This window comes from Egretta garzetta, unplaced genomic scaffold (genome assembly GCF_000687185.1).
Source record: "Egretta garzetta isolate BGI_Z169 unplaced genomic scaffold, ASM68718v1 scaffold149, whole genome shotgun sequence".
NCBI lineage: Eukaryota > Metazoa > Chordata > Aves > Pelecaniformes > Ardeidae > Egretta > Egretta garzetta.
The window spans coordinates 2,671,666-2,687,011 of record NW_009269998.1 but is presented as its reverse complement, the minus strand read 5'-3'; the positions used below and the strand labels follow the sequence as shown (position 1 = coordinate 2,687,011).

The window sequence follows — 15,346 nt, the reverse complement described above, 5'->3', positions numbered from 1 at the left end:
TTTTTTTTTTTTTTTTTTTTTTTTTTTGCCTACGTCTTTAATTGCTGTCTTATCTGATCAACAGGGTGTGGTGCAACCAACATCCTCACCAACTGCAACCACCTTCAACCCATGAAAACACATTTTTGAGCTGTGTTTCTGATAATAACAACCCCATGAGCACCTTCATCTGTAAGGAGATAACACTATGGACAATATGAATGTTGCTAGGAAGACTAGTTACTTGCTTGTACTTATTAAAACTTTAGTGCAGCTTACATACACATATTCACATATGACTTCTACCAACATAAACACTCTGGAGATAAACATTTTATGGAACTGCAACACAAATGTTTGCAAATTGTCAGCTGTTCATCATTTGACAATATAAGTCTAAATTTAAAGTAATTTTTCAGTAGAATAAATGCAGAATGTGTCATCTAGGAAAGGATGTACTAGACATCTGTGCCGCCTACACAAAAACTGTATTCGGTTTACTGAACCCTCAGCCGTATTTTTAGGAGCTGACAGAAAATGGAGGAAGAAAAGATGCTGATTGAACTGGTCTATGCCCAAAGATGAAAAGGACAAAAATATTGTTGAGGTTGATTAGGATTCTTCTCTCACTTGGAACTGGGCAAAACGTAACCTTTCTCCAAGAACACGGTGACATGGCTTCAATTACCGGGCTAAACAATTTGTTTCTTTATGGGATTCTCCTCAAATCATACACAAAGACTATTAAACTACCATATTAATGGAGTAATTGTATTTATTTTGAAGAGCATTTCTCTATGTTTAACGAAATCGTGTGTTAACACTTTAAGGGATTTCTGATGCAAGTATGAATATCTCCTGTAAGCACAAGCTGCTCTGCTTACACTAAAAAGATAAGCGGAAAATTTTGCTCTTAGTAAAATGGCACCGAGTCGCAGTGGGATCCGAATCCGGAACAACCACCACGTTACTGCCAACTCCAGGCAAAAGCGGGCTGGAAGCCCTCATTCTTCCCAGCATTTTTAGATGGAGGGACAAATAATCATGTGCATGTGTGTATGAAAAGCTTGCCGAGATGATGGGCTAGCCACAAGGCCAAAATCAAGGTCATTAAAGACACTGCATATGGAAAGGGTCATTTTGCTAGGAGCAGACCAATTACCAGGGAGCATACATAATGACTATTCATGATGTCAAAGCAGCTTGCCACACGGCTTTCATCTGCCAGCAGACAAATGCCTATATAGGAATGTTGCAGCTGTCAAGGGAATATTTGACTCAATGTATGTATCTTGGAATGGGTTCTGCAGGCAGTCTGGCCTCTGTCTTGCGGTACTGGAGGGGATAATTCCACAAAATGACAATGTACGAGACCACAAAAATTCAAACCACAGCCTTGATATTACAAGAATCCTAGTTGATTTCAGCTGTTACAACAGAGAGAACCAGTTATTATACACAAATGCATCACTGACCAAAATTAAGAATTTTTTTTCTCCCTTTTCCCTCAGCCCTGTTTATCCCATAACTCTTTAAAGGAAAACGTGCATGCAGGCTGTTGAACAAAGACACACATCTAGAATTCTCTGCCTCTCAGCACTGTAGTACAGATAGAAACTTCTTTACTCCGACTGTGATCTTAAGACAGATGCACACGCAGTGACAGAGTCACCAGGCTCCTGTGAAACAGCTCTGATCAAACTGGGGCAGATTAACAAGTCACAGAAGATCAAAAGAAAACAAAACAAATGCTATGTTCTCAGGAATAGCAGCATTTAAAGCAACTAATTCTTGAAACTGTAAGGTTGTCCTCAGCTAGTAGAAACCAGTTTAACAATAAGGTCTTTCCAGCTATGAATAAAGAGTTATCAGCTTGGTCTATCAGAATTCACCCAGCATTTTTAAATGGGAGTTTTTAGTGCAGGTAGTGCCTTTTTCCTGTACTCTCAGGTACACACTACAATTCTAGAAACAGTAAAAAAAATTGTAATTATCCTCCCCCATTCATTTGTTCTTAATTCTCAACATAAAGCAGCTGCAATGACTGAGAGTGGGAATTGCTGCAGTTCCTCAGGAGCTTTTCCGTTAGAAAATCATCCGATCACTTGGGCTGACTACCAAGGCCAGGTGCAGAATTCTGATCCCCGAGCTACTAAAAGAGATGGCACAATTCCCTCTGGAAGCAAGGCTGGGCCTAAGTGCATGCAAATCCCAGCGTCTGAAGACTTAGGGAAGACAACAGACTGGAAGACAAAACAGAAATCTCTGCACTGAATCCTTTCTTAACCAGCATGTGAACATCTCATGAATCAAGCAGTGTTACGATTCATTAAATACAAAAAGTATATTAGAACACTTGTCATTTATTTGGGCAAAGGTACATACAATTTATAAGTCCTGGTTCATGTTATGGAATGATACAATTGCTATAGGTTTGTATACCACCATAGATACGCATCTACCTTTGCTCTCCAGGACTGTATGACATTTTTCCCTGGAAAGATATTTAGGGAAACCAGCAAATTTAATGACTGGACTCTGGCTATACAACAGGAATACTAAAAAAGCAAACTAAAAGTATAACCTTGCCTTTTTCATAGGGAAGAAAGGGTAGAGGGTAAAAATATACAGATTTCAGGTTAAAGAAGGAAAGATGCTGGTAGGACTTTTAATGGACTCCAAGAAACATACTGAAGGAGTTAGTCAGGAGAAAATAAAAGATGAGCATGTTTGGCCAAAAAAATCTGTAGCTGAAAGACAAATCAGAAAGACACAGGACCATGTTCCAGACACAACCCAGAGGGATTAAAACACCTGAAGAAGGTAAAACTTTCGGGTGTGTTACTTTAATATAGATAATAAATGTATTATCTCATACTATTACAGTAAAGGACAACAGTGGCTTCAGAATCCCTCTGAGTGTTTTTGGGTGTTCTCTCCTACCTGTCATGGTCTCCCTCATGAAAAATCTCAAGAAAAACATCCAGGATTCTGAGAAATTGTTTTAACCTGAAGGCAGATCTTGAGATAGCTGCTCAGTTGCCTTAGGCAACTGTGGATTCAAGCACAATGGTGAAGGTGCTAAAATATGAAACCTGCTTTCAAGTGTGTTCTTGGGGCTCCCCAGCCTTGGGGCAGTAACCAGATTCTGTTTAGTTTCCAAAGACACAAAGCACGTTGGATCCAAGGAGTGCAGGCCAAAACTACAGCATGGTACGCAGTCAACTGGAGAGGGTAACCAGATCTCTAACAAATACTATTCAGGTTCTCATTTTAAATTGTTTGTGTTTCCCATTCAAATAGCATCAGGACAAGAGATTCTTTTGAAAAACGTTAACCTCAAACACCTTTTGATGAAATACAAAAACAGTATAGAGGTAAGCCACAGTGGGGATTTTTCAGAGATAGCAAAGGATATTTCTCGTCACCTGAACCTATTATTTTCTATTCAGGAGAATATTCTGATGTAACAGCTCAACTCCAAACCTTCATTAAGAGTATATATATAGGAAGCACTACTAAGCAGTCAAGGATTAAGAAACAGTAAATTTAAAGATGCCCACACATCTCCATGAATGCACACCTACCGGTTTACACACCAATTTCACTGGCACATGCTGCATTCAAATAACAATAAACCTGCTAGTTCTACAGCCAGAGGTACTTAGGAGTCTACTAAAATTTGACTCAACATTTTATGCAAGTTTTCTGTTTCCCAAAGCATTTATTTTAATATTTTTGACAAATAATTCAGATTTCTTTTTAACCTGTCACACAGATTTTTTATTATCTGGGGGCAGCATCTTATAAATTAGTGCATGCTGACCTGACCAGGGGGACAGACCCAGAATCTCTGGTGTCTCCTCAGTTTGCTGGGTGAGAAGATGCCAGAAGCCCTGCAAGTTGTGCTACTGCAGCCCTGTGTCTCAGCTGCTATGTGCTGGCTCTCAGATGAACCTGGTTGAATCTAGCTTTGTAGACATGACCTAAAAAAAAATAAAAATCTCAAAGCTGTGAATGTAGATGCAGTTGGGATTTTTCTTATGTCAACTTGTGACCTTTGTGACCAATCTAAAACTTAACACAATCTTAAAAAAGTCTGCATTAAAGACTTTTACAGTCTTGGTTACTAACAGTTTATTCATCCTCCTGCTGCAGCAATTGGTAATAACAATAAAAATGATTATGAGTAATTTACATTATTTTAAAATATTGCTTGCCCCAGGTAAGTGGAATTGTGCAGAATAAACATTAACCTGCATTTAAATTGAAGTCAAAAGAATGAGATTTTCAACTATCTGCACCCAAACGATCCGTGAATACAGAGAAGTAATTGAAGAAAATCTTGTTAACTTCAGCCAGACCAAAGACTTAGGTCAATATTGAGATCTTTTAACCATCTCCTAAGCCTCCTGCAGATGGATACGCATTATCAGTCCCACCACACAAAACAATTGTTTTTCTACAGAGAGCAGTGTTTACTGTCCCTGCAGTTCAGCGTGGACACAGCTAGCTGCTAAACACACTAGCAACTAGAATAATTTCAGTATTTCCTTTGTGAATTCACTGCAGAAGTGTATTACTCGTTTGAATGGTCAATCCTGAAGTGTGAAGCTTTTAGTTTCTACTAATTTTTTTTTTTTCCCCAGAATAAACATTTCCTAAAAAGAAAAAGTAACAGGGTTGCAAACAGGAACTAATGACAACCTGAACCAAATGTCAGGTTCAAAGAAGACAAAGAACTCACCTGTTGAGTACAGAACTTACAATTTTTCCCTCAATAGACGAAGATGATGGGGTTTTTTCCTCAAGTAAGGACTTTGACCAAATCCTATATTCAGTTCATGCCAAGGCTCACATGTTGCTCACATAACACATAGCAAGTCACATAAAGATATGCAGCAAGTGTTTAATCTTCAGTGGAAAGTCTAGTGGTTAACCATGCAAACAAATTATTTAACATTTTCCTCAGGAATCATTGCATTTCCATGTCCAGAGTGGTTAACGATTTGCCTGTCGTTTCAATAACACATAGTTATGGTCAGGACATCTAGAATCTGTATCCCCTAAAGCAAAAATGGGGACATTAATGTTCTAAGGCACTTGATTCAACCAGATTTATAAGTTTTCCTTCCGCTGGAGATGATCTAACTGAGGTAATTTAGACAACCAGAGCTGGAAAACTTACACTCAGCTAAATGAATCATGAGTCTACAGAATGCTTAAATTCAGAAAAAGACTGAGGGTAGCAACACGCAAATTGACAAAACTGTTGAAGAAATGCAATTGCAGGAAAAATAAATGTAACATGGGATGTCTGTGAAGAGGTATTACTCATAGGAACAAGAAATAAAGGTAATTTTTCCTCTGCTTATGACGCCAGTGATGGTATTTCCAGTGTCTGACTGGAAAACCACTGAAGAGCTCACAGTCTTTCCCATTAGGAAGACAGGGAGAGAAAGAAAGAGTTGCGTGAGACAGGAAAGATCACAAACACACATGCAAGAGCAAAATAAAGCCAACAGGATAGGAATAACAATACAAGGTGAAAATACAACCTGTTTGCAGCAAATTAAGATGGCATATCTAGGCACTAATGACATGCACTAACTTAAATACTCATCAGAAAAAAACCTTCTCAATGGAAAGATGAAGTAGCTTGTCAAATAATCCATCTTTGGACTTAGAAGTCCTTGATGCTTTGAAATATTAGGTCGGTGTAGTGTTTGTTTAAAAACTGAATGTTGTAATCCCTTCCATGGCAGAAAACACTTTTTGCAACTTCACTTATGCTTAATATAAAAAGCAAGAAGAAACTTTGTATCAAAGATAATTTACTTCTGTGTTTCCAGAGGCAGACCCAAAGTAACCGAAGGGTTGAAGTGCAAGAGAACAGGTTTGTTCATCGCTCTGATAAAACGGGTAGTGGCACACAGCCTGTAATTGTCTTTGTACAACTCTCCTGCTACAGTCACTACTGCAGTAACTCTGGGTTAGCAGATAGCCTACTTAATCCAGGAAGTCTTCTCCCTGTCTGTGGAACTTCTCTGAAGCTGTAAACAGGGTGGCCCATATTGCCCAAGAACTGCAAGACAGGACCTTCTCTTACAACGTTGTTGCTAATAATACTGCATACTTCAGGAGCAAAATCCTCTTAAATCTACATGATAAATTTTGATTGGGACACTCTACTCTTCCTATTGCCATGAACGTAAACTGAAGTTTGCAGTGCACCAAAAATCCAATTGACAGTTATCAGAGCTTGAGAGAATAGCTCCCTTCTCTGAATTTTTTTTCCCCCAAAAGTTAGTACTAAAGATTCTGCAGTTCTGTATTTGTTTTGTTGACCTTTTCTAAAACACAGATGGATCTATGAAGTACTACAATATATGATATATTGGAAAATAGCATCATACAACTAAAAAAAAAACCACCAAAGGAAGTAACACTTGGCATGATTTATAGTTAAAACAGAGGAGGCCACCACAAAGGTGTTCTGTAGCGGCACATACATTTCAATGCAATCTGTAGATTTCCTCAAGAAAGTATGCCCACCATCACTAATTTCAGGGCAGAATTTGGCAGCGTATTATCTGCAAGCAACACAAAGCTCTCTTATTTAACTTACCAAAATGCTAATGCTGCAATTTCCAAAGAGATTCACATAATTCACACCCCCAAATCCCACTGAAATATGAGCATCCAGTTCAAATTAAGTTTTTGAACATCTCTCACTATGAGTTCCCCAAGTCCCAAAATACATGATATTTCCTTCTGCCAAAATAGGTTTTCATTATTATGTCACCTTTCTCATAGAGCTCCTCCATTGCTCTCCAGGTTTCAGCTCGGACCTCTCGATTACTTTTACCCGGAACATGTGCATCAGGCCAGTGTATTAAATAAAGATCTAAAAAAGAAACAGAAGCAGACTACTCATTGAAGTGTCCAAATATACATATATATATATAGATAGATAGATATATCTCAAACTACGTGAAACAGACAACATTTTCCCCTCCATAATGGCCTCTAACATATCATCATCAAAATAGTTACAATTACTACTCCGTGATCTTCACTGTACACATCCATCTAGTTTTAATAAATGAAATCCACAACATTTCATTAACAACTAAAGGTAGCAAAAGTTGTACATGTGCTCAGGTTTGGGCCACTGTCATCAGAATTTCATGGTCACATATGCACTTAATAAACTTTCAACACATAACAAGCCCCACTTAAGTCAAAGGGATTTTGGTCACTGTAATTAAGACTGGACTACTGCTGAAGTGCTACAAGTCTTCAAGTTTCTGGAAGATAAATATATGTTAGGCAGTTCTATAGGTATTTTATACAACCTCAGCAGTGGCTCTGGTTTTTTCCTTCTAAAGAATACTTCCATTTATGAATTTCTGTTGGAAATTACAGCACATTCTTTCATGCAGGTTTTTTTTGCTAAAATTTTGTGGCAGCATTTGTGATTTTTTTTAAAGCATTTTAAAAAATATTATTTTAAGGGAACAAAATTATGTTTTACTACACTTTATGAAACGTTAGCACAATTTCAAACACAGTTAAGATTTACTGCTGATGAAATTATCCAAGCAGCTACTGAAACTAGCTGTCTCAAGAAAGCACTTTTTTTTGGTGTTGTCTCCATGGAGGAAAAGACTTACCTTTCTACTGAAAAAGGAACCATTCCCAACATAAGTTAAAAATGGGAAATTTACATCTATTGAACTCAGAGCTCCAAATCAGATCGCCTCCATTTCAAAAGTGATAGGATCTATAACTCCTTTATAAGTTTGTAGACACCGCTAGACATTCTAAAGGAGAAACTGAGGAGATACTTTGAAACAATTACATTTCTATTTAAATCCTAACTGCAGATTAAACAAGTAACTGCAGGCATCCCAGTCAAAGAGGAGTTGGTCTTTGTCGCATACATTAGTCTGACACAAAACAGGAAAAGGAAATAAATGCATGACTGAGATGTGCACCATTGTCTTTGTGCTTCATAATATTCCTTTTCTGGCAGTTCAAATGCAGAGTTAAGAAATAAAAAAACAGACTCATTTGCAATGAGCAGCGTTTTTTGTTCTTTGAATGCATCACACCATTCATTTAAAGCACCTCTGTGTGAAAACACAGATCCTCTGCCGTATTTTTTTTTACTCACATTTAAGGACTGCACTAATGATTACCACACCACTGGGCTGGTATATTAGCTTCCCACCTCTACAAATACAAATTCAACCTCGATTGAAGAGGAAAAGGTAACATGACATTCACTATAATACACCAGTTCCCACTTGGGTACATCATTGCAACACTGTTAGAGTATCTTGCTTACACTAAGAATCTAATTAGACCGGTACAGTATTTTGTACAGCAAGATACATTACAGATGTATCAAGGAAAAAATTATTTTGGGTGTATCACAAAAATCATGAGCTAAATTTGCACTTTCTGATATCAATAACCCATTAGACTTTAAACACAATTGCTCAGAGGAGCAAATATCACTCATATATAACGATCTGCAGCATCTGGATTTATGTCACATTGAAAGAGAAAGTTGCTCATTCTTTGCCCTTATATACATAAAATCCACTCCCAGTTTAGAAAAGAGTAAAAAACCCACATGCAGTCTTGTTCATCACTGACCTGCGAATAATTACTTCTCTAATTGCTCTGAAGAAAGGAGTTGTATTTATTAAGAATAAATACCAATATATGGCATTGGAACAAATTCCAATTTCTGTGACATTTAAGTGAAAACAAATATTGGGATACTGATTAAAGCATTCGGTAAGATTATCTTGAAAACTCAGGACTACTCTAATTCTCTTGCCAATAAAGTCTCTTAAAATTTCCACTGACTTATATTAGACACAATCCCAAGGATTAGCATTTGGAACTGCTAACATCAAGTGTTAATTTTGATCCAAAATTATATACGCCATTGGCAGTACTCACTGCATAGAGACTGCCATGTTTTAATTCAAATTTTTTTGCTGGAATAAAGCAAATGTCACATATAAGTGGGTTTAAGTTACTGGTATCTGATGCCTACCTCACATAAAAATGGAAGAATTACACCTCTCTAATTGCTCCTTGTTATGTTCTCCAAATCAAGACTAATAAGAACTGCTTAACTATGCAGAAACTTGTCATATAGAACCAACAAAAAACAATCATTAACTTCAGCAGAATTTCACCAAAATCTACTTTTCCAAAAGCCCCAATATTCAGTTAGACATCACGGTTTGCAAGTGTTCACAGAAATAGCTACACCATGGATTTCCACATATAAAGATGCTTTTTACTCAGCCCAAGAAATTGAAGCACTCTCAGAAGAATGACTTTTAATAACTTTGATAACTCTTAACAGATTTGATAACGGAAAGATCACTGGCCTTGGATATTTAAAAAAACACAGTATAGCACCCTTCCCTGTATCAGTGTCTGAGACCTCTTCAAGGCAAACACAATTAGCTGTCGATCCTTTGTTTTAAAAAGGTGATGTCAGGTATGCGATGTCCGTATCATCCTATTCTGTTTATTTTAATTTAGGCTTTTTGTTGAAATAAAAATTACCTCACAGTTAGCAATATAGGCATTTAGGGCTAGAAAGCATCTACCAGCTCACAAAGAGCAGTCCTCTGGACTGCAAGAAGCATTCGCAGAAGACGTGGGGCGACGCTACCTTATCTCAGAGGTAGAGCGGAACGGTCCTTCTGCCAGTCATGCACAAACTGCCCCAGCACAGTCAGAAGCGGAAGGAATACAATGTACCCTGCAACGAGCAACGGGGCTGCCGCTCGATTAAAATAAACAGAGTTGATTTTAAATTAGTATCTGCTTACTTCTATTGCATCTGTTAGAAAACTTTCCATACTACCTGTTGGCCAATAAAAATAGTAAGCACCTCACAAACCAAGGCCTATGATTTAATCTTCGTTTGTACACACATCACACCTACACCCACACACTTTCTTTTGTTTAAAATATTTCCTCTCATGGGGGATTACATGAACATAAACACCCTTATTTTCATTTTGCAGGCAAGAAATTAGTTTGAAATTATTTATCAAAATAGCTTCAGGTTTCAGTAATCGAGAAACGTGTAACTTTATCACTGGAGGTTTTTAAGAACAGACTACATTTTCATCTGTTGAGAACGATGTGGTTGTGCCTTGTAGTGTGGGATGGATTAATCAAAACTTTGAGATGTCTTCCAACCATTTTTTTTTTAAATAATCTTAACTCAGAATAAAAAAAACCCAATGATTCACAGTATCACAATGCACTTGAGAAAGAATAGAAATACCCAAACATTCACAATCAGATTTTGTATTTACCAGCTTCTTACAGCATCCTTTACACACCATCAAGCTGTAGTGGTGCAGTGGTAAGTGAGGGCCTGAAGTTCACTCAAATGTCAAAACACAGTGCTGCAGGAAAACTAAAATTAACATGTGAACTGCTTTCACACAGACAGTTAAAATAGAGTGACTTATTACTCCTTAGGGGTTATAGCACCTACAATCAACACAGTTCCTCTTGACTCAAAAGTACCGGGACATTTTGCACATTTAAAAGCCAACAACACGTTGTCATGGAAATAAAAAGTTTGCAATTCTATTAAAATTCCTAATACAATATTAAAAAAAAGGTCAAAACTCACCGTAACAAACCTAGTTTTGAAGAACAAGCCCTGGCTCATATCAAACCTAAAAGCAAAAGTATATTTTCTCAATGTTTAGCACAGTTATCTCAATGCAATTATTGTATTCTCCCTGCTTTTCTTAGCTGTCACTGCACTTCTTATGTACATGATGTATTTTTCTCTCCCTCCCCATCTTTTTTTGTTGTTTTTTATTCTATTGGAACAAGGATCAATGTGAAGCAACCTCCAAAGTGCTCTGAATTCATACACAATCTGAACTGGGTGTATTACCATCATTCATGAGATTCATTTGTTACACTGAATATGCTGATAGACCATTTCTCCAACTCCAGCTGGGGATTTGCAATAGGTTAAATTTGCCTGAATGTGACAGACTCGGAACAGTCAAAAGGAAAATAAAATTGCTTATATATTCGGCAACCCACAAATCACATTCAAGAAGAAGTTACTTTGGAGGTTTGATCCCAATCCCAAGGAATGTACTCTGCTACTGCCAAACCTGTAAGATTTGCTGCCATTTCATATTGGTTTACTGTGACTGCTAGTTGAGGACCACATTTAGAAAATGCAAGGAGCAGAATATCTGTTACAACCACTGCCCACAAATAATACAAATTTCCAGCTTCTCATGGATATATAATCTACCAATTTAAATAAAAATCCTGGAACACTGCTCTCTTAGTACCATTTGCCCAAACAGTGTTTATTGAAAAGGTTTCATGGCAGTATTCAACATGGAACCCCTTTCCTCTTAAAAAGCTGCACAGATTTATCAATTCCTGTTAGATTATTTCCCAAGTCTCTAATTCAGTCTGCATGGATGGACTGTGCAGCCCATAAGGATCCTCAAGAAAATTAGCAGGACCCTCTTTGGAACAAAGAGCTCAGCTGCACATTTAGCTGCGGGGGCTGCTACAGCTTTTTGTTTTTGCAGTCTTCTGAATGACTAACTTTCCCTCCAACATAAAGGCCTAACTTCACAGATATATAATTTAGGATCTTTCAATTTTCTATATGAATCACATATCTTATGGAAATGCTGCGAACCACCACATACTTGGTTAATATCATCTAATGAAATCAGGAATTTCTGATCTAGGTACATTTCATGAACCTCATTTCACATGCCTATTTCACAGAAAAACTGCCAGCTTTAACACACACTTGTAACTAAAGCATTTACTTTCTTAGATAAGCTTGGACACAAATTGCCCTGTTATTACCAGATCTTCTCATCATGGATTTCATGTCTTCCCTATGGTATAGGCTGGCCAGCAGAAAAGGGACACAAAACGCAGATATGAATGAAAACAAAGCTAGGGTATCTAAACTTAGTTCTACAAGCTTACAACTGTATTTTCAAACCAATCTTCTGCATTCCAGTTACTTTTGTTAGACTTGTGATAACCCTCAAAATTTCCATCAAAAAGCTTACTCCAAGCATTCTTGAAACACTTGAAAAGTTCATGTTTCAAGACATTGCCGCTTTGTGCTTAAAAATCCTTCCAAGAGCACCTTCCAGCTGGGTGCTTTCAAGACAAGAGGTATAGGACTCCCTAAAGCACGATGCTTTCCAGGGACCCATGAAACACACCACGTACCGTACCTCCTCTAAGGGCCTATTTCAGCAGCATACACAGCACTAAACATAGAACTCAACCATATCCCTTTCACGCGAGTGTTTAACAAAAATGGTCTGTGGAGCTGATCCAACAGAGATTAAACTCAAGCAGCCAAAGCCGTTACTGCATTTGCCATCCCACCCTTCTTGCGGAGGTCACATCCTCATTGACAGATCAGTGAATTGCATGTGAAGTATCTCCTAAGCCATCGCAGTTTACAAATCATCAGGTTAAAGCAAACTGAAGCCAGCATTGACTTGGGTCACTATGTCAGACTAAGTGGTGGTTCAGGAAGAGCTTTATAAATTTCTTCAGACATCTCCACATCAGTGGAAGAAAGATGAGGAAAGAGGGAAGATGGGTGAGGGTATTAAAAAAAAAAAAAAAAGGGAGGGTGGTGGTGGAAATATGTCATGGAGGCAAATTTGTCTTACAAAAAGAGCAAAAGAAGTCTCACAGCTGAACGTATCTGAGAAACTGAAGTTCTGTTTATGCCAGCCCAAGGATTCACTCACATAGTGACAGCATTTGTGCATTTCTTGCTCTCAGATTTTTTTTCCTTGTTTCACGTATTTCTGCTTAGCAGCAATATGTAAACTGAGTATTTGTGTGAGCATCTACTTTAATCAGTCTACTACCTGAGAAAATAAAAGCAAATACAGTACTAAAAGGAATCACTGAAAATGATTTCCTGAAGTGAGTCAAGTTTTCCTCTCACCAACATTCAGCACCAGTGCCGCAGCAAGCAGCAGAAAAAAAGAAAGCAAAGACAAAACATAACAAGCAGAAAGCAGAGAGGAGAAAATATGCTATTCCTTAACTCAGAGGAGAAAGTCAGGGCTTGAAACTTTGTTTATGAAAGTGTCCTTGCAGTGACCTGTATTTGCATGGGACAGGTAAAGAGAGATTTTAATTAATTTTGCATTATTCTGTACCTGTGCAGGAAGTTAAGGGACACATTTCCATAAAGAATGGAACCAAAGATGTGCATACAAATACCTCAGTCTTTAACAGATACAGGGGTTTTTTTTCCCTTCATCTTGCAATGTACCCAAGCAAAAAAGTCAGTGAATGCAGCACACAGCTGCCGTTAATATTATATGCCCTTAATTCTGCGAAATCTGTACTTCACAAAAGCTGTTCACTTCCTCATTAAAGTTTATTTATTGGTAACAGGGGGACAGTGTGAGGAAAGAGAAGCGAAATGAGGGTTTTCAGGACACTGACAGATAATGTCTGATGCTTAGGTCAATTATTCCTTGATTATCAGCATAAACATTATCTCCACCAGTGCCATTATTTTAGATTATTACTTTAAATTCATTTTCCTCTAGCTCCACTTTCTTTTCATTGCTCCAGCTAGGGAAGAAGCAGCAAAAGCATTCTGAAAAAATATCATTATTTCTATCAGGCACTTCCTCTCCTATGACCTGTTGCGAAGAATTAATTGGCATTATTGCAGCTCTTTGCCTATCTACTAAGGGAGTAACACTATCACATCTTTGACTACAAGAAGTTTATGATCAGGGTAAGTTTGAAAGTGCGTAAGTCTAACTGAGTGTTAGTTAGATTTAGTCTTCTAAAGTCTTGTAGACACTTCTAACATTTTCCCCAAAGTATATTGCATCAGAGAGACCAAGCCAAAGGCAGTTACTCAGAATTTTCAAAAGTTAATAGACCTACAAAAAATAAGTTTTAGAAAGGACACCCATTCCTTGAGATTCAACAGACCACAGAAGAAATTAGGTATTTTTGTTGCCCTCTTACCAATAAATCATTGTAAAGTTTATGAATCCTTGTTTCACAGGTTTTGGGTGTTTTTAGCAAGGCTGGTAAAACTCATGTAGTGGATCCTCAAGTCAATTTATCAATGGAATGTGCCTTTACAAAATATACCTTGATCTGTTTTAAGAGATTTGCCACAAGGAAAAATTTTGTGCTCTCAGTTATATGCCTGTGAACTTCCTACAGAACAAACACAACAAGAAATCTGCAAACATGTAAATAAAGGCAGAATTTGGTTTCTGTGATCTATCTGTAGCACACCTTTTTTTTTCAGGAATTCTTTGCAAACACCCACATGGAAGGCACAATAAATGAGCTATATGTAAAGATTCATACCAAGATACTCAACACCAAGTCTTTCACATGACTCCAAGCAGGCTTTTTTTGTGTTTTCATAGCCATAATCGCTATGCCACAGTTTGGTTGTTATCCAGAGGTCCTCCCGCTTCACACCGCTCTCTCTGATGGCTTTCTGGAGGAGAGATTCACAGCCATATCTTTTTGCTGTGTCAATATGACGAATGCCACATTTTTGTAATGCATGGACCACAGCATCGTGGGAATAGCCACCTTGATGGGAAGTACCTAAAAAACAAATTCAGAAGTGAATTGTCAGCAGTGAATCATGAGGGACAAATTTTATCGTTCTTTTCAATTTTTGTTTTCCTTTTTTTTTTTTTTTATATTGCCACAGACCCTTCTTACTCAATTTTCATCTCGTAATAGCAAGACATAGGAACTGACAGATCTCTGGGCTGGGAAAACACATGAAGTGCTAGAATGTTGACGCTGATCAGAAATAGCTTCACTGAAATCAAGTATCAACAGCATTCAACTGTAAAGAAGTGATTTCAGAAGTCAGGCTGAAGACCACCAAAGAGCAAACACAGACTTTATGGAAAATTAGTATATGGCATTTAACTTTCATATAGGAGCACAACATTTACAGATGAAAATATTAACAATAAGAAATAAAATGTAACGTGAAAAGCAATTTAGTTCGCCGAAAGCATATCCTGAAACCTTTACTCTGTTGAACTCCTGGTAGCTTCAAGTTAGTATTGCATTGTACAACCCCAGACCGGGCCACACCGCAGGTGCAATTCACGTAACGTCAAGCTCAGCGGTAGCCAGAACAATGGAATCCTGCACAGGAGTTACAGAATGGGCATAGAGGGAGTTCCAGGGACAAAATACTGAACTCTTATTGTGTAGGTATTCATTGGATCTGTATTTTGCATGCCAAGGGGACGGAAGGAGGAGGAGA

General features: G+C 37.8%; 1 protein-coding gene across 1 annotated transcript in view; it reads right to left on the bottom strand.

The window, feature by feature from the left end:
• The window catches only part of LOC104134036 (uncharacterized oxidoreductase YtbE), a 39,406-nt gene that overhangs the window by 20,516 nt on the left and 3,544 nt on the right, over positions 1-15,346 (bottom strand). The window contains exons 3-4 of the mRNA XM_009647537.2: positions 14,416-14,664; positions 6,785-6,886 (exon numbers count right to left, since the gene is read on the bottom strand). Of these exons, the coding sequence (XP_009645832.1) occupies positions 6,785-6,886; positions 14,416-14,664 (351 nt within the window). The remainder of the gene's footprint in view (positions 1-6,784; positions 6,887-14,415; positions 14,665-15,346) is intronic.